This window comes from Micromys minutus (assembly GCF_963924665.1).
Source record: "Micromys minutus genome assembly, chromosome: 29".
NCBI lineage: Eukaryota > Metazoa > Chordata > Mammalia > Rodentia > Muridae > Micromys > Micromys minutus.
Window position 1 is genome coordinate 26661880 of NC_137964.1, and position 19664 is coordinate 26681543.

Sequence of the window (19664 nt, forward strand, 5' to 3'; positions counted from 1 at the left end):
GCTGGTGCTTGTAGCACATGATGAGCCATGTTTGGTGGTGTGTTGGGATCCTAGCTATTGGGTAAAATACACCAATTGGCCCTGAGTCAACCTTAAATAAATCTCAAGGGGATCATGCTGAGGAGAAAAGATTCAGTTCCCGAAGGACAAGTACATGCGATGTTTATGCAGGCTTACCAAGGAGTGAGAGAATGTCGTGTGTGGTTTCTAAGTGCCCACACAGCTAAAAGAGACAGAAAGCCATGAGACAAATGCCCGCCAAGGTCAAGGAAAGTGGGGAGGGAGTGTAGAGGCTGTTAGCTGGACCCAAAGTACTGAGTTAGAGATTCGAAGGAAAGACAGCAACACAGCAGATGGGACTTGTCTCGGAAGACGACACGTGGTCTCTGTATCGATCCTACATTTTATTGCATGCTTGCTCATTTTCCTTTCAAAGATTAATTTTACTTTTGATATGCGTATACTTGTGAGTGCAGAAGCCAGAAGGGAGATAGATACTGGTGGTTGTAAGCCAAAATTCAGCTAGACGCTGGGACCCAAACTCAGGACTTCTGCAAGAGCAACACATACTCATAAGCACTGAGCTCCCTCTCCAACTCCTCCCATTTATTTTAAATCAAGCCTACATTAGTGTCCAGCCAGGGATCAGAAGGACTCAGTGGCCACTGAACTGATTGGAACTACAGTGGAGTTCCTAAGCAGCTGGCTGTGCCTGGGCCAGCATGCTCTGCTGTAGCTGACTGCATAAGACACTTGGCCAAGGCCCCTTCGCTGACAGCTGGGACAGAACAGCACATTTCCACCAGGGTGGCTCTCCGGCTAGGGCTGTACGGCTGGCTTGCTCCCCACCGCTGGGCTCCTCAGGCCATTTTCTATGGCTCTGTGGTTTCCCAGCATGGTAGCGCCTGGGTAACAGGACATACCTGATAGCTTCAGTCTCCAGAGGAGCATGTACTAAAGAAGCTATATTTTCTCCCATGATCTCTACCATCCCAGAAATCACTTGACATTTATTAGAAGCCAGGTACTTCAGATAGTGAAGAATTGGCAAGTGTGTCAAAAAGTCTGCAGGCCTGCTTTAGGGACATCACAGAGAGGGTATGAATCCAGAAGGGGTAACTTCAGAGAGGGCACCCCCTGGTGATGCTTTTGACTGGCTGAAGCCAGCCAGAAGCCAGAGACTTGGGATCCCTAGAGGTTGGCCTTGTTACAGCAAACAGGCTGCTGGAGGATGGACCTGGAAGGGCGAATAGAGTGTCCCCAGCTGTCCCCATTCCTTCTGTGGCTTCTCAGGTTGGACAACCTGATCTTCCATCCTGAAAAGGCGGAGGTGCTTGCTGTCCTTGACTGGGAACTCTCCACCTTAGGAGACCCCTTTGCTGATGTGGCCTACAGCTGCCTGGCTCACTACCTGCCACCCAGCTTCCCCATGCTGAGAGGTAGGAGCCAGTTCCTCTATGGCAATCACTGGGGCACACACTGGCTGATGTGACTGGACTGAGGTCCAGGCAGTTCAAGTAATATTGTCCCTGGAATGTGGGGGTAAGAATAGGCTGTGTCTCCCTTCGTTTATTCTGCATTCTTTCTCTCTTCTTTTGTCTTTCGGGTGGGTACATCTCGGCTCTCGTGCATGCCTGCTGACACCAGCAACATCACGCCGAAGCATCAGCTTGCATTTTACCGTACATTCTGGACTGTCTGCCAAGCTACCCAGGCTTACCTGTGCCTTCCATTCTGTTTGCACATCTTTCTTTGTCTTTTGTTTCTGTTGCTTCTGGGTTGTTTGCTCTGAGACAGGCTCCGTGTAGCTGAGGCTGGCTGCAAACTCCTGATCCTTCTGCCTTCACTTCCTGGGTACTGGGATTTCAGGCATGTGTTACTGCATCCAGTCTATTATTGAAACAAAGCATGACCACAGAGTTTTATGATCTCATTATTTTACTTAGTCATGTTACTTTGCTTTAGTCTGGTTTTGAATGTTGGGGAGGAAGTGTGTGTGTGTGTGTGTGTGTGTGTGTGTGTGTGTCTGTAGACCTGTGTCTGGGCTTTCCCCTGCTTTGGCCTCCCAAGTGCTGGGATTCCAGGAATGTTCCAAGCATGTCCAGCTGTTTGGTTTTTAAGATTTATTTTCAATTGTGTGCCTATGTGTGGTTGGGTATGTACACAGGTAGGTTCCATAGAGTTGGGAGGCAGACACTGAAACTCCCTGAGCTGGGGTTATAGGCAGCTGCTGGCATAGGTGCTTGGAACCTACCTCTGATCCTCTGTAAGAGCAGCAAGCACCCTGGACCATCTCAGCAGCCCCTTATTGTTTTATGTAGCCCTGACTGTAGTAGAACTTGCTTGTGGCCCAGGCTGGCCTTAAACTCCAGTGATCTTCCTACCTCTGCCTCACAGTGCTGGGATTACAGGCTTGTGCTGCCTGCCCAGTCTAAGCTGTATGATTTGGGCAGACGGTCATTAAATATTTCTTTGATGTCTTAATTTGCAGTGACAACTTTTATCACATAGATATAATATAAGACACTTGATTTTTTTTTCTTATTTGGATACTTTGTTTCTGAGGGTTTGCTGTTGTTGTTGGTGGTAGTGGTTTCTTTTCTTTTTTCTTTTTTCTTTTCTATCACTTCTCTTTCAACTCAATAAACTAAAGCGCTGGACTTCTTTCTAGTCATCTAATTACCAAGACACAGGCTGTTCAGGCTTCTAGTTAGGTGTCACATGTCATGGTGCAAGCAACTCAGCGAAGCTAGTGTCTTGTCATCTTTATCTGCTTCATAATACAGTGAGATTGCTCTTCTGATGTCTGTGCATGCACGTGTGTGTGTGTGTGTGTGTGTGTGTGTGTGTGTGTGTGTGTGTGTGTATGTGTATATACACCCGTGTCTGGGCGTCTCTGAGCATGAACCAGGGCCTGGAACATGCCAGCCAATTGCTGTGGCACTGAGCTCTACCACCCCCCCCAGCTCCTCTGTCTCAACCACCCGCGCCTCTGGGACCGTTTCTGTTCAAATGACCAGTTAAGGATGGCTCCATCTGGGAGCTGTGGTCCAGGGGGAATCCTTTGTTGACTGATAATTTGGTCTGAAACCGTGAGGGAACGCTCTGTAAGTAGCTTACTTCAGGCCAGTGGCTAGAGCAAAGGAGCCACAGGGCTCAGAAGCTGCCTCGTAGCTGTGTAAGCTACTCTGGAGCATAGAGGCCTTCAGAATTCAGGGTCGCCAGTGATAAGGAAGATGCAGGTGCCAACCACTCAGGGACAGCTCTGTTTCTCATCTCAGGGTTCAGGGGCCAGGATGTGACGAAGCTGGGCATCCCCACCGTGGAGGAGTACTTCAAGATGTACTGTCTTCACATGGACCTCCCACCCATCGACAATTGGCACTTCTACATGGCTTTCTCCTTTTTCCGTGTGGCTGCAATCCTACAGGGAGTCTACAAGCGGTCACTCACAGGTAAGCTTTGCCCTGACACAGAAGCTTTGAGGAGATAGGTCTGGCCAGGCTGGTGCAGGGCTCAGTTTATTTTCTCGTCATCCTGAAAGCGTGTATGTGTAAAGCCAGCTGCGGTAGCACACACTTGGAAAGTGGGGGTTCAAGGACAGAGAGCTCAAGAGCCTCCTCATCTATATCTGGGAAGCTCCAGGAAGCCCTGACACACACACACACACACACACACACAGAATAAATAAATTTTTTTAAAGGAGAGAGGAAAATGCTAGCATGCTCCGTTACACTGCCTTTGTTATCCAGAGAAAATGGTCCGAGAAACTGCCCCTGTCATTTTTCTCCACAGGGGTGATCTAGGATCATGTAGACTCTCTTACTGTTCCCTGGTGCTGCAGAAGTGACTTGGGGTGTCGCTAATTAAACCAGCATCGTCTTGTCCTGTTTGATTTTATTTATTTAGTTGGTTTTTTGAGACAGGGTTTCTCTGTGTAGTTCTGGCTGTCCTAGAACTTGTTCCGTCCCAGCCTGGCTTCCAACACAGAGATCTGTGTGCCACTGCCTCCTAAATGCTAGGATTAAAGGTGCATGCCTCCACAGCTTCAATTAGTTTCTTTAGGAAAAGAAAGGCCAAGCATCAGGGGACATCCAACTTCCAAATTCTGGCTCCCAGACCACTCTCCAGACTCAGTTTCCCTGCCTACCAAGTTCAGATTCTGATTGTAGTGCCCCCTGGGAGTGCAGGGCTGTGGCAGAGTCTGCCCACGGCACATCGGCTACATTACTGACTCATATGTCACTAGGGTGGTTATGGGTAACCAGTTCTCCCTCCATTCTCCTTAGGGCAGGCAAGCTCAGCAACAGCCGAACAAAGTGGAAAGCTCGCTGAGTCCATGGCTGAGCTGGCCTGGGATTTTGCCATCAAAGAAGGGTTCCGGGTTTTCAAAGAGACTCCAGCCACCAAATCACTGACGAGATCCTACCATGCATGGGCTGGGCCGAAGCCCCGGAGGACTCCCATGGGTGTGAGGAGTCACAGCACTAGAGCAGTTGCTTCCCCTTCTCACGAGGCAAATGGAGGCCTGATCATCTCTCCAGAGGGCCTGTCTCCTCGGGTCAGAAAGCTGTATGACCAGCTGTTGCAGTTTATGGAACAGAAGGTGTACCCCCTGGAGCCAGACCTGCAGAGGCACCAGGCCTCAGCCGACAGGTGGAGCCCTTCCCCGTTGATAGAGGACCTCAAGGTAAGCCAGCTTGTCAGTGTGACAGACCCTAGCTAGCCACTGAGGCTGGAGGCAAGGAAGCTGAGTGGAATCCTCTTGGTTTCCCATCACTAGAGAGAGGCCACTGCTATCTAATCAGGTTTCATCCTGTCATGGGGTGGGGGTGTGTATGTGGCTGGGATGAGAAAGGAGAGTGGTAAGCTGAGTGTAGTTCTTCTCCTGTGATCCCCATACTTGGGAGATAGAGGCAGGAGGATAAAAAGTTGAGGCCAACCTCAACTACTTGAGACCCTGTCTCAAAATGGAGGAACAGAACCTGTGGCTTGGAGAGACTCATCAGGTCGGATGGGCATCTGTCACACAGATTTCAGAAACAAGCCATATTAGGGGAATTCCCTAGCCAAATTCTCTTGCTAGAGCTTGCATCAGAAGCAGAGAACTGAGCATTTGTGAAGTGTTCCCCTCACTCTGCTTTTGCTGATACGGCTCTCACCGTTCTGACAGACACCTCCAGTCTGTGGGAAGCTGGCCCATTTGCTGAGTGCCTGGGGTCAGTCAGGACAGCACAGTGAGGGAGCCTGTGAAAAGCAGCTCACCTCAGGATGACAGAAAATAGAGGCAGAAGGGGACACATGAACCTATACCAGAGGCCTTCCTTTCTCTACCTTTTATCCCATATGGACCTCCAGCCAGTAGGAAGGTTCCTGATTAGTTATTCACCTCTGGAAAGGAGGGTTTGCTCAGGGTCTGTCCTGAGAGGTCTCAAGAGCTCCCCCCCACCCCCACCCCCAGGATCTGGCTGTGTTTCAGTAGGATTCCTGACCATCACAGCACTAGTGTTAAGCCTGGTGAGGCATGGGGGGCTGGGACATGGAGACCGGGAATGAGCTCACTGTGGGCCTTGCTAGTTCTCTCTCATTTATGCTACCGGGGCCTGCAGGTTTGTGTCCGGCTGGTGGGTCTGCTTTGGGTATATGCTGTGTTTCTGAGAGGTGACTCGAGGTGGAGAGAATGTACTGCTATTGTAGAGGACCCAAGTTCAGTTCCCAGCACCCATATCAGGAGACTCATAACTCTAGGTCCAGGCATTCTGATACCACACCACTCACCTCCGTGGGCCCCTGCATTCACATTCATATATTGGGTTTTTTGTTTGTTTGTTTTTTAAAGTTTTTTAAAGATAAATAAAGTACAGACTTCAGACACACCAGAAGAAGGCATCAGATCCCATTACAGATGGTTTTAAGCCACCATGTGGTTGCTGAGAATTGAACTCAGGACCTCTGGAAGAGCAGTCAGTGTTCATAACCACTGAACCATCTCTTCAGCCCCCACCCCCTTTTTTGAGATAGGGTTCCCCTCTGTAGCCCTGGCTGTCTTAGAACTTGCTTTGTAGATCAGGTTAGCCTTGAACTCACGGAGATCTGCCTGCCTCTGTCTTCTGGGCGTTCATCACTACAACCAGTTTTTGCTTTTGTTTTGTTTCTTTCTTTTCTTTTCTTTTCTTTTTTTTTTTTTTTTTTTTGAGACAGTGTCTCTCTGCAGCTCCAGCTGGCCTGAAATTCAACACATAGACCAGGCTAGCCTCAAACTTAGAGATCCACATGCTTCTGCCTTTCAGGTGCTGGGGTTAAAGATGGATAATACCATTTCTGGCTAAAATTATATATAATATATGTATTTATATAATTTATATCAAAATATATTTATATAAAATTGTATTAAATTATATATATATACATACATACATACATACATACGTACACACACTTTTTAAAGGTAAGATTCCATTATTATTGCTCTCCTTTTCCTCTGACAGGAGAAAGCCAAGGCTGAAGGTCTTTGGAACCTTTTCCTACCGTTGGAGGCAGATCCTGAGAAAAAGTATGGAGCAGGGCTGACGAACATGGAATACGCACATCTCTGTGAAGTGATGGGCATGTCCCTGTATGCTTCTGAGGTACAGTCTCCACAGCGCTCTCAGCATGTGAGAACAGGTCTCACACACACACACACACACACACACACACACACAGAGCGAGTGCAAACACCCGCATGTGGAAAGTCCATCTCAGGCACCACACAGCCGGAATCTCATGGGAAAGGCTGGCAAGTATAGGCAGCTGATTAAAGCCTGTATAGGGAATGCACCCAGCAGGGAGCGCCTAGGCTGTGGGCTGTGGGGGCTTCTAGCCCCTGGTTTCAGGGTCCTTAAACCGAGAGCAGCGATCGAGATTCAACTTCAGTGTGTGTCTGGTCCTTCTTTGTGGAGAGGAAAAGCGTTCATGAGCTCTCAGGGTGTCAGTGATGTGGAAGGGATCCTCCCTCGCCTCTTCGAAGAGATTGGAGGTGTTGGGGACACGAATGAGTTTCTACTCCTCAGATATTTAATTGCTCTGCCCCGGATACGGGGAACATGGAGATTCTGGTGCGGTACGGCACCGAGGAGCAGAAGGCCCGCTGGCTGGTGCCGCTGCTGGAAGGCAGGATCCGGTCCTGCTTCGCCATGACTGAGCCCCAGGTACCGTGTTCGTACTTTCGCCTTTGGCTGGGCCGCAGCTGCCCTCTGCTCCTGCATGTAGGTCACTCGGAACTCTAACCAGAACATGCTGTCGCACAGGTGGCCTCCTCAGACGCCTGTAACATCGAGGCATCCATCAAAGAGGAAGATGGCTCCTATGTCGTGAATGGTCACAAGTGGTGGATCTCAGGTACTTGGCCTGAAACATGCTTTTCAACTTTCAGTCAGTGTGGATAGGCAGGAGCTGCATGGGGGTGGGGAAGGGGGTGTTGTAGGGGCTTTTGCAGGCAGATCTCTAGGAATCCGTTAACTGAACCTTCTCTCTTTATTCTTCCCCTGCCATTTTGGCTGGAAGTCTTCTTGGTAGCCCCCCTTTCTCCCGAGGTTGGGTGTATTATATCTTAGGGGTTTCCAAGTGTCTCTGTGCCTCAGTTCACAGAGCTCCTGTACTTCCCTTGAGGCAGCGATCCTCTGACCCCACTCCTTCTCAGGAGGAGACTGGGACTTGGGATAGTCAGTCGATTACCTAGGCTGTAGCAGCGGGCAGGTGGTTTTGAGATAAAGTACCATGGAGTCTATGCTGACCTCAGACTGCTGTGTAGCTGACACTGGTCCGAGCTCCAGACCCTCACATCTCTGCAAGGATTGCATCAGGCTCAGATTCATGTATTTGTCAAAAATCCACATACTCGCTAGACATGGTGTTGTACAAACTGTAATCCCAGGGCTTGGGAGGAAGTAGTAGAGATTAATACAAATGTGGGAATGTCATTCTTCCCAGGGACTGGGCTACATGAGACCCTGTCTGGAAAAAAAAATAAACAACAAATCCAAACACTACATTGTCCCCATAATTTTAACAGGTTTCGTTATAACTCTTTTGCTTGTTTGTTTTTAGGTTTCTGTTGTTGTTTTTGAGACCCGGACTGTCTGCCTTGGAACTTGTTTATGTAGACTAGGCTGGCCTTGAACTCCTAGAGATCCACTTGCCTCTGCCTTCCAAGTGCTGAGGTTAAAGGCTTAGGCACTACACCCAGCTTCATTCTGTTTCTTAAGCAGTGGGCTGAAAAGATGGCTCAGGAGTTAAGAGCACTTATTCTCGAAGAGGACCTGGGTTCAGTTCCCGGCACCCACATAGCTGCTCACCTCGTATTTCTCCAATTCCAGGGGATCTGATGCCCTCCTCTGACTTTCTTGTGCATCAGGCATTATGTGGTGTGCATGCAGGCAAAACACACATGTAAATTAATGCTTTTAATTTTTTTAATTGTTACGAAGTGCACACTTACCACTTGTTTGCTGTGACCTTTGACTTTCTCTACATCTCACTTCTGTAATGACAATTCAGACCCACATTATGAAAGCACTCTCAGAACTTGTCCTGTCTCCTGTTTTCTTATGTTCTTAGGTACCTGTTGGCTAAGTGGGGAAAATCTAATATTCAGAACCACCTGTGACTAGAGAAAGTGGGAAGAGAGTGGAGTGGAGAGGGAGGGAGGGAGGGAGGGAGAGAGAGAGAGAGAGAGAGAGAGAGAGAGAGAGAGAGAGAGAGAGAGAGAGAGAATGAGGAGTGAGGTATGGGCAAGTGTTCCATCTTGAGCTGTGTCCCCAGTCTCTCTGTCATAGTGGATTCTGAACCATTTACACAGTGTGCCAGTTGGGTGTCTTGGGCATCTGGGTTACGTGTTTGACATGGTGAGAACACAGCTGGTGTTCTCACAGAGGCCAGCCAGAGAGGCTTCCAGGCCTCCACAAAGCACCACGGCCTGCTGGAAGCACAGATTGTTCTCAGAGCAGCTTTCTGAAGCACACACCGGAAGGGAAGCTTGAGAGGCAATTCGGTTGGTTGTCTCCTGGAGTGCCTCTGTCTTGGAGCCACAACCACCAGTGTCCACAAGAGGGCACACTCTTGCCGAAGGCTTTTGTAGCCAGTTCTAGCTTGGCTGCTTGGGGGGGGGGGGTGATTTGGGAGCTGTCTGTCTTGCACCGCTCTCGGTAGACACGCATCATGTAGCTCACAACCTCACGTGGAGCTCAGCAAGCTAGAGGCACTGACGGCAGCCACTTTGACAGCTTGTTTCTGGTTCTTAAGTCTAGCACACGATGGTTTTAAAACTTTTTCTCACAGACTTGGACAGAGGTCTCCACTGTTGGAGGCACCGGATGTTCTTGCAGGGGACCAACACCCACCTACATGGCAGCTCACAACTCTCTGTGACTCTAGTTCCAGAAGCTATGACACCTTCTGGCTTCTGTGGGCACTGGACACACAGACAGACAAAGACATACACACGAAAGTTAAAACGTTGCTCTTACAGCGTGACAGGTTCCCATCTCCTTGCAATAACCTGTGGGCTGGCCTGTGCCTGTCTGATCCTGTGGCTCTATCGGGGTCATAGTTTTGCTTTCCACAGGCCAGGGCTGCAAGTGGTCAGAGGCTCCCTAGTCCTGGAATCCACTGACAGGCCCCATCCCTCTTCTTCCTGGCAGGCATCCTGGATCCACGCTGCAAACTCTGCGTGTTTATGGGAAAAACAGACCCACAGGCCCCAAGGCACCAGCAACAGTCTATGCTCTTGGTTCCCATGGATACGCCAGGAATCAAAGTCATCCGGCCTCTGTCAGTGTTTGGGTTAGAGGACCCTCCAGGTTAGTTAACTCGGGATCAGTCACCCTGAGTGTAGCTCTAATATGTGACAGTGGTTTGGGGAGCCCTTGTTCCTTTTACAATTTGCCTCATGCCAGGGATCTGAAGGTACTGGTGCGGGCATCTTCCTGGCTTTGTTTTGTGTGGTCCACAGCCCCAGTGGACTCCATCATCTGTGTGAGGGGAAGGACCTCTCCACTGACAACATTCACACCCACATCTCCAGAGAACCGACTCACCCTTCCTCATCTAGGGGTTCTGGCCTGCATCCTATTTTAACCACAAGGGCAGTGAGATGGCTCAGTGGGTATTCCCACCAAGCCTGATGACCTGAGTTCAGTCCTTGGGACCCACATGGTAGAGGGAACTGGCTCTGCTCAGGACCGACATGGTAGAAGAGACCTGACCCCTAAAAGCTGTCTTCTGACCGTCCCAAATGTACCATGCCTATATACTAACACCACAGGCAGTGGTGGTGCTGGCCTTTAATCCTAGCACTTGGGAGGCAGAGGCAGGCAGGTCTCTGAGTTCAATGCCAGTCTGGTCTACACATAGAAACCCTGTCTCAAAAAAGAAACAAATAGAATAACTTGCTTTTAATTTGGACACCAACTCCATTATTTCTGGGTCCACTGTCCCCTCCATAGCTGTGACCCAGTTAGAAGCCTACAGCCTGGGAACAGTGCCAGCAGACAGCCCTAACCTAAGCAAGGAATACAGACATCCAAAGAAACTGCATGTTGGTCTTTCAGGTGGCCATGGTGAAGTGCAGTTCAAGGACGTGCGTGTGCCCAAGGAAAACATACTTCTAGGCCCTGGCCGAGGCTTTGAGATTGCTCAGGGCAGGCTGGGGCCTGGCCGCATTCATCACTGCATGAGGTTGATTGGGTATTCAGAGAGGGCCCTGGCACTCATGAAGACACGGGTGAGTCCCCCTTGTGCCCACATTGACTCAGAGCCACTGTTGCTGGCTGGAGAATTCCAACCATGGATGCCCTGAGACAGACCTCTCAGGATGGTGTTCCCTCCCGGAATCTGCATCTCTGCTCTGCATGATGCTTGGCCACAGCTGGCTTCCAGAGTGGGATGAGCACCTCTCTGTCTGGGTGAGACTGTATGGTGGCTGAGGGCAAGGTTCCTAAACCCAGGATTGTGGGCAGCCAGGAGCCATTTGTGTTCCTAGTACATGATGGAAAAACTCAAGACCCCAGGGAGATCCTGCATGGCCCATTTGTGCCCCTGGGGTCACAGCACCTGGCCCTGTGCATAACAGCTTCCTTCGGTATATCTAGGTCCAGGCATGGTGGCTTATGCCCATAATTCTAGCACTCTGAAGCTAAGGCAGGAGGATTGCTGAAATGTCGTGGGACTAGCCTATAGACAGTGTCCATAGTATGACATTTTCTCCAACAACAAAAGTCATTTGTCCTTAAAGGCTGGGGTCTCTGTGACCACCGTGGTAGCAGAGTGGGGAGCTGCAGGGGGTAAGAAAATGGTTCAGTTGGGTGTGACCAAGCTGGTGTTGGTTCAGGCTTCAGGAGTCTTACCTCAAGCAGTTTGTTCTAGGCATCTTTAAGGAGCACAGAGTTCGGTAAAAACTTTTTCTGGAGATGAGTAACCCTGAGTGCACATCAAAGAACACTGGAATGTCTTGGAGGAACAAAGTAAGCTAAATATATATCGGAAATGACTCCATCGAGACTCTTTGTAAAGACCGTGTGATGCCTTCCTAAAGATGGTTTTATACATTGCTTGGGAAAAACAAGCCTATACAAGGCTCTGGGGGAGGGCTCTCTGCAGGAGGATCTGGTGTGGTCTCCAGCCACAAAGATAGCACAAAGGTCTCCAGACTGTTAACCGCATCTTTTCTCACGACAGCCCATGCTGGCCTGGAACTCTCCATGTAGGCAAGGACTCAGGTGCAGGCACCACACCATCCTTCTTAGTATAGAAATGAACTCATTGTGTTCCTAAATTATATTTATTTATATTTAAATATTTAATACAGAAGTTATATTATTTATTGTTTTTAAAGTAGCCTGTAGGGACAGATGTCACGATGTATGCCTTGAACCCCAGAACTCTGTAGGCAGAGGCAGGTGGGTCTCTTTGTGACAGAGGCCAGTGTGCTCTGCATAGCAGGTTCTAGGACAGCCAGGGCTACATGGAAAGACCGTGTCTCAAATGAACAAATGGGCAGAGGTTACCGAACAGGGCAGGGACTGTCGCTGTGCTTTTAATGGCGGGAGCAAGAACAGTGAGTTGGCCCAGCACGTAAAGGCATCTGTGGCCAGACTGATGAAGTGAGTTTGATTCCTGGGACCTACACAACAGAAAGAGAGATCCAACTCCTCCAAGTTGTCCTCTGACCCTCACGCTCACAACATGAGACTTTAAAACTGTATCTATGTGCACATTTAAATGCATGCGGAAAGTGTGGAAGCACGAAGAACAATTGTGGCTTTTGAGATGGGCTCTCCTAAATTGGCTTCAAGCTTTTCGACTCCAAACAGCTCTCCTACAACAGCCTTCCAAACAGACACACCAAGCCCTAGACCCACCCATTGTCGCTGTCAGCAGTTTGGTGGTGGGATACTAAGGTTTTTTTCTCTAGTTTTAATGAAAGTTAACAATCATGCTACAAGACATATGATTGCTGTAAAAATTATTTTCCCAGGGATAGATAGATAAAGCACATGAGAAAAGAACGCCTTTGACTCTGAACCCTTTCTAAGCTGAACCCCAGGCTGTGAGGCTGACTATCTCCAGCAGGTGGCGGACTTGCCCCTTGGTGGATTTCCCTCAGTCCTTTCCTTCCTTCCTTACTGGGTGCAGCCTTGGCCAGAAGCTGCCTTGGGCCTTCTCTCTTGCCTAACTTCAAACCCGGAGCTGGACTAAAAGGGTTTTAGAAGTTCTGGGCCGGGCCAGGCCAGGGTGGTATCTTTAATCCCAGTACTCTGGAGTTCGGATATCAGCTTGGTCTACATCTAGGGCTACACAGAGAAACCCTGTTTTGAAAAACAAATCAAAACAATGGCTCTCAGCTCAAAGGAAGCTTATTTCAGAGCCACCCATGAACACACAAGAATATAGATTTAGATTACCTCAGATTCCACTTTGCAATGTGCTAAACTGTAAAAGTTTCTTGTTTTGTTTTGTGTTTTAGGGGAGGGATTTTGTTGTTGTTTCTTTTTGTTGGGTTTTTTGTTTTGTTTGGTTTTGGTTTTCTTTTGAGACATGGTTTCTCTCTGTAGCCCTATCTGTCCTGGAACTAACTTGCTTTGTAAACCAGCCTGGCCCCAAACTCACAGAACACCCTGCCTCTGCCTCTTAAGCATTAGGATTAAGGCAAGTGCCACCACTACCTGGCTCTGTTTTCTTGGAGACATGATTTAACTATGAAATGAGCGTGTGCACGAGTGCACATACATACACACACACACACATACACACACACACACACACATGCAGAGATAACAGACTTCCTAGAGATCCACCTCCCTCTGCCTTTGGGATTAAGGATGTGTGCTACCACACCCAGCTTCATGAAGTTTGTAGTTGGTATAGTAACCAAAGAGAAAGTCCTAGAACACTTTCCGTTGCCTTGATTGTGCTACAGGCGGGCGAGTCACAACACACATGGAGATATCTCTGCTGTGTGTCTCTGACCCTATCTCGGGTTGTTGGAAGGTATCAATTTGATCTTTGAATTCCAGAAGGACTTCCCTTAGTCACAAGGTTGTCACGCACTGCAATGGGCAATAACTGACTGTCGAGGCGCCCTGATAGCTCAAAACTCCTGGCTCTGTACCTGTAACATTCTGAGCTCTCCAGGATCACTGTAGCTGTAACTAGCTGTCAGCCTCTGGAGTGTGTTCTCTATAGATGCGGCAGCTGTGCTGAGCATAGCATGGCCTAACTTAGACCCCACCCCCAATCAGTGGGCAGGCCGGCGGTGACATCTGCTCTCTCCTCCTGTGTACCCAGCTTTTCTGCAGGACATCCACTCTGAGCCTCCCAGGGCTGCTTTAGGCCCAGCTCCTCAGCCTTGTCTCTCTGGTGTCTGTAGGTGATGTCCCGCATGGCCTTCGGGAAGCCCCTTGTGGAACAAGGCACCATCCTGGCAGACATTGCCCGGTCTCGTGTGGACATCGAGCAGGCACGGCTGCTGGTGCTGAAAGCTGCCCACCTCATGGACGTGGCAGGAAATAAGGTGAGGAGTCATCCCGAGGTGACGCCGGAATCTACCCTTCTCCCATTGTTTGGTAAACTGTGGGAAGGCTCAGCTCTTGGACACTGATGACTGCTAATGTTCTGCTGGAACTCTAGAGGGTCATCGATTGCAAACCAGAAAAGACCCAGGGAGAGAGGTGAACTTCCATCAATGGTCAGCCCTGTACTCCAGGTCTTCACGTGGTGCAGGAGGTAGATGGAGGAGAAGAGAGCTGGGAGAAGGGACCCCACAGACCTGGTCCACATACAGCATTAGCCTATAGAGGAGCTTGTTCCCATAGCAACATTACCCATTTCCTATAGTGGCGGCCAGGATGCATGTGGAGTGCTGTATTATCCCACCTTCTACGCATGGGCCCTAGACCCAGGCAAGAGCTGCTGTAACATGTAGTGGAGCCAGGGATGCTGTTCCTGGTTCTTTGATGCCTTTGTTGCTGGCGACCTGAGGATGCCCAGGTCTAGTTTTGGTCCAGTGTCACCTGCATCACCGTGTTCAGCATCCACTCTGACAGTCAGTTTGGTTTTCTGTTGTCCTCTTAGCACCTCACCCTGTTTTTCTAACGTTGCCTTCTCCTGCAGGCTGCAGCTTTAGAGATTGCCATGATCAAAATGGTGGCCCCTTCCATGGCCTATCAAGTAATTGATCGTGCCATTCAGGTGAGCTGCCCTGAACTGGCCCCTGGCTGTGCCCGCTACTTCCCTCTCCAAACCAAGCTTGTGCAGGGCCCCACCCTGCCCTCCCAGGACAGTATGTGCTTCAACTCCTTGCATCCTGCTTGCAAGTAGCTGGCCTCAGGCCTAGGGGAGCCCCGTTGCTGCACTGACTCCGCCGGGTGCACATCCTGATACCTGGTCCCACACAGAACTTTGTCAGTAGCAGAAGCAAACCTTGTGGAATGGCTTGGCGAGCCAGGCATCCAGAGGATGGCAGTATGGCCCTATGTGAGCACACAGTGGTGCAGGGGACCGCCTGTTCTGAGCAGGCTGTCACTCTTACAACTTAGGCCTTCTTCTGTTTCCCCCACTGTGTGTCTGCCAGGCTTTTGGAGCAGCAGGTCTAAGCAGTGACTACCCCCTATCTCAGTTCTTTGGCTGGGCCCGAGCCCTGCGCTTCGCCGATGGCCCCGATGAGGTACACCAGCAGACGGTGGCTAAGATGGAGCTGAAGAATCGTGCCAGGCTGCAGGAGCCAGCAGTGTAGATGCTGTGATTGGAAAGGCCTGGTATGTGTGGTTCTTAACCTCCCATCCAACACCTCAGTCTGGGACAGTTACTGTGACCTGAGCCTCCTGGGTCTCTTCAAGATGTTTCTGGAGAGACTGAGTTAGAGCATGTTTTAGGCACGGAGGAAGAAGATTTGGGTGCAGGCCTGGGGAACTGTTTGTGAGTTCTTCAAGGTTGACCTGTGACCTCCTTCCTCCAGGCTGTAGGAACCTGGACATCGTGTGCCTTGAAGTCTCCAGAAGTGATGAGGCCCCTTCTTGGGGCTTTTAGGAAAGCAGAGGGCATGGGCCACAGCATCCTGGGAACCGGGATGAAGACACTGTGACCACAGCAGAGCCCACGTCACGGAATACTGATTCAGATGCTCTGTTGAAAAGGAGCTTTGGAGACACAAAGAATCTGTCCACTTCCTACGTTACACGAAGGGCATGGGGAATAAAGGTTCACACATTCCCATGACTCAGGTGTCAGTGGCTTTCCAGGTGCTGGCCTTCTATACAGGAGTCCCGAGGGACACGGAAGCCATGGCCCCTGATAATCCCACGTCTTCACACCTCGCCAGCAGTTCAGAAATCTTACCAAAGGAGCCATGTCATCTGAATGAGACCCTCATTAACATGTCCCCACATGGGCTGGGGACACAGGAGCCACCGCACCTGAAGGAAAATCCATGAGGGGTCCAGCCCTCAGTGACAGCATAGCCCCACATACTGGCAGATTCCACTGAGCCTCACCTCTGTTTCAGGTGAACAGCAAGGTTTTGTAAAAAGGAAGTGGCTATTATATAGCATGTCATGTGGCCCTAAAAATGTCTCTTGACCTCTGAGGTTAACCTTGCTCTACTGCCAAGCTAAGGCATGGCCTCATGTTTGCCTCAGACTAGCTGCTTGTGCAGACTAGTGTGCGAGCATGTGGTCTTAACCACTGAGCCATCTGTCTAATCCCCAATTTGGATTTGTAAATGACCCTGCCAGGGCTGGGGAGGAGGTGAGGCAGGGAAAGTGCTTGCTGCCCAAGTGTAAGCTCCTGACTTTGTGCTCCAGAACCCACATGGGAAAGCTGGGTGTGTGTGGCGTGTGCTTGTGATTGATGGGAGAGCAGTCAGGGGAGGGTCCGACCAGCCAGCCTTGCCGGCTTAGTCAGTTCTAGGCCAATCAAGGTGGCCACCTCCTGAAGAATTATACACAAGGTTGTTCTCCGGCCTCCACACACACATGGACCCCTGTACTTGTACACATGAAACACTCATACATACATACACACAGGCACATGCACATATACACATGCACACACAGAGTAAATGAGTCCTTCATTCTTCACACTTGTTGGGGTTTGTCTGAACTGAGAACGTAATGAACTTGTGACATGGGCACACAGATATCCAGTGTGGATATTTCTCAAGGACGCTGGGAATGCCATTGGGAATGCCAACAAATTGGAGAAGAAACAGAAGGAACACAGGGATGCCCTCCCCCTGCCTCCGTTTCTGTTTCTGGGGAATAGTTCGTACATGATGCTCTCACACCGAAGGCAGCTTCCTGAATGCAGACAACACTGCTGCACTTTATTTACCCGGTGAACATGCTGCCTGAGGAGCGCGCTTCTCTGTGGAACTGAGAATGTTGTTAACAAAGAAGCTGTAAGGATAAAAGTGACTGTGACCCTCTCTGGGCAAACCGCCCAAGTCTCCTGGTTTCCACTTTCAGTTCCTCCTGCATTTATCAGGAGAATTGATTTGAAAACCTCTCAGAACAGTTCAACATCCAAGGACACCAGTGGAGTCTCCCACAAGAACAAATACAAAATTTAAAAGAGAGGGAGGGAGGGAGGGAGTAAGTGACGGAGGGAGGGAGGAACCATGGCTTCAGAAGACACAAGGGAAGAATCTAAGGACCACCCAGCATATCCCTCCCTAGCTTCTTCAGATCTGACCATCCTGTGTCAGTTGGGAACTGTCCTGGTACCCAGTGTGGAAAGACACGTGACTTTGGGCACGCTACTGGGAACCCACTGGGCTTGCTTTGGTAGTGATCAGGTCTGACCAGTTTTATGGGACCCAGGCCTGCATGTCTGTGAAGATCAAGGTAGAGCAAGCCTGCATTTCCCTCTCTCACCACAGCAGTCTCTCCTAAAACAGGAATGGCAACATATTCCCTGTGTTCCTCTTGACATACATCAGGCTAGATTCCCAAAGGGACAGTGACACTGTCTGACTCTGGGGTCCCATCCTACCAGATCCTTTTACGAATTTTGATAGGTAGGATTTAGAGTGTCCAGCATGGCAGGCAAGGGCTTTACCACTGAGTTACATCCTCACACCAGAACGATAGCTTTCTGTTTTGTTTGATTCAGTTCCAAAGTTTGGCTTTTGAAAAATAATCGCTTTATGTAGCCCAGGCTATCCTTTAAGCCACAGACCTGTCTCTTTGAGTGCTAGCATTAAATGGTGGGAGTTAAACTTGAGGGAGGGGGTTCTTCACAGTAAAATAAAGTTAGGGGAGGGGTATGTGGCTCAGTGGTTAGGGTGCTTTCCTGGTATCCATGGAGGCCCAGGGCTTCCCCTTCAGTATATAAACCAGTGTGGTAGTCATAAATATAATCCCGGGGGCTGGAGAAATGGCTCAGAGGTTAAGAGCATTGACCGCTCTTCCAGAGGTCCTGAGTTCAATTCTCAACAACCACATGGTGGCTCATAAACCATCTGTAATGGGATCTGATGACCTCTTCTGATGTGTCTGAAGACAGCTACAGTGTACTCATATATAATAAATAAATAAATCTTTTTAAAAAGAAGAAATGATAAAAGAAAGGACACCACACTGAGGGGCATAGTGAGCACACAACACAGACAGCACTGGGTATAGCATTGTGTGTGTGCCTCTGTGAGTTAGAGGACAACCTAGTCTACACAGGGAGACCTTGTCTAAAACCAGTAACAACAGCAACAGCAAACCACGGAGCTCCTACAACTCAAGTTTAAAGGGACAGTCATCAGCCAAATGGGAAAATTAACCAGAACATGAACATTTGAAACCTAGTGGAGAAAACACGGGTAATCTCTCCAGAAATGCATCCGGGAGCAGTAATGGCGGCTATCAGAACAGACTAACAGCATTGCTGACAACAGTAGGGGGAAGGGTGTGGCAGCGCTTAGGCTGACGCCTAGGCTTTGTTTGAGAACGGTTTCTCTGTGTAGCCCTGGCTGGCCTCATATTTCAGAGATCTGACTGCCTCTGACTCCCAAGTGCTGTGGTCACCAATGCCACTGCTAGGCCAGACTGTGGCTTTTCAAACACTGATGTTTTTTCTCTAGTTAACTATAGATAGTTGACTATCCTCCCTCAAGATGCTCAGCCTGCCGGGCTCCCAGTCAGCCTGAAGTCAGGAGGGCTGGACTGAGACCCTGCACAGCTCAGTCTAATAGTTAATCTGTGTTGTGTGGCAAGGTAGGTGTATCAAAGTCACTTGTTGGTTTGAGATAGAGCCTCCCTTTACCCAGACTAGTCTAGGACTCTTCACGTAGCTCAGGTTGATTTTTAACTCTTAATCCTCCTGACCCCACTTCCTCAATGCTGAGGTCACAGGGCAGGTACCACAAGAAAGTAGACTTTCAATGCATTCTTGATTTGTGATTCTTCCAACTTGAGAACTGTCACAGGCCACATCCCATGGTTTGTATTTAATTAGGAGCTATCCAGTGACTTAGTGGCTCTACCTCTTTAAATTAGTAAGTCGACAGATACAAACTGCGGCATTGTTTGTAATCACACAAGATTGGAAGCCACCTAAATGACACCCATGAAAAATCCTTTAAATGTGAATGTACAGGTAGCCTAGGAAACGGCAAGTAGCCATTTTAAATTAAAAACAGGGAATGAGGACACCCTGCTTGCAAGAAATGGAGGTGGAGATTCAAGATCCCCAACACAATCCAAATTGGCAAGGTAAAATGCTTTACTTCTGCACAAGGGGACATTGCCACCCGAGGGGCCTGCTGGTGAAGTTATTAAAGGGTCTTCTCACTATATAGAAAGCGATGGTTAGCCGGAACTCCTATGTAGGCCACCAGTCTGGCCTCGAGCTTTCAAGAAATTTGCTTGCTTCTACTTCTTGAGTGCTGAGATTAAAGACCTAGACCCAGCTTTCTGCTGGGTTCTGAAAACAATGAGGTTCTTTCTCCCCCTACCCCCTCTCTCTCTTTACCTAATTGGCTGAAACAGCTGCACAGTTTCCGGGGAGATATGAAATTCTAACATATCTTTTGATTTCGGAAAGTGCAGACCCCCCGGAGATTCTCAATGTCTGCTAAGTGTCTCCTTAACAATTTCTCTTAACTGTGCTCTCAGTCTCCCAGATTCCTTTGCACCTAC

At 49.3% G+C, this 19664-nt stretch overlaps 1 protein-coding gene across 1 annotated transcript in view; it reads left to right on the forward strand.

Moving 5' to 3' along the window:
* ACAD10 (acyl-CoA dehydrogenase family member 10) overlaps positions 1-15735 on the forward strand; it is a 37423-nt gene extending 21688 nt beyond the window's left edge. Inside the window, exons 11-22 of the mRNA XM_080940400.1 lie at positions 1294-1439; positions 3282-3455; positions 4290-4690; positions 6489-6629; positions 7053-7190; positions 7290-7380; positions 9681-9839; positions 10590-10762; positions 13907-14050; positions 14650-14727; positions 15110-15293; positions 15494-15735. Coding sequence (XP_080796526.1) covers positions 1294-1439; positions 3282-3455; positions 4290-4690; positions 6489-6629; positions 7053-7190; positions 7290-7380; positions 9681-9839; positions 10590-10762; positions 13907-14050; positions 14650-14727; positions 15110-15271 — 1807 coding nt within the window. The 3' untranslated portion in view covers positions 15272-15293; positions 15494-15735. The remainder of the gene's footprint in view (positions 1-1293; positions 1440-3281; positions 3456-4289; positions 4691-6488; positions 6630-7052; positions 7191-7289; positions 7381-9680; positions 9840-10589; positions 10763-13906; positions 14051-14649; positions 14728-15109; positions 15294-15493) is intronic.
* Positions 15736-19664: the final 3929 nt, after the last annotated feature.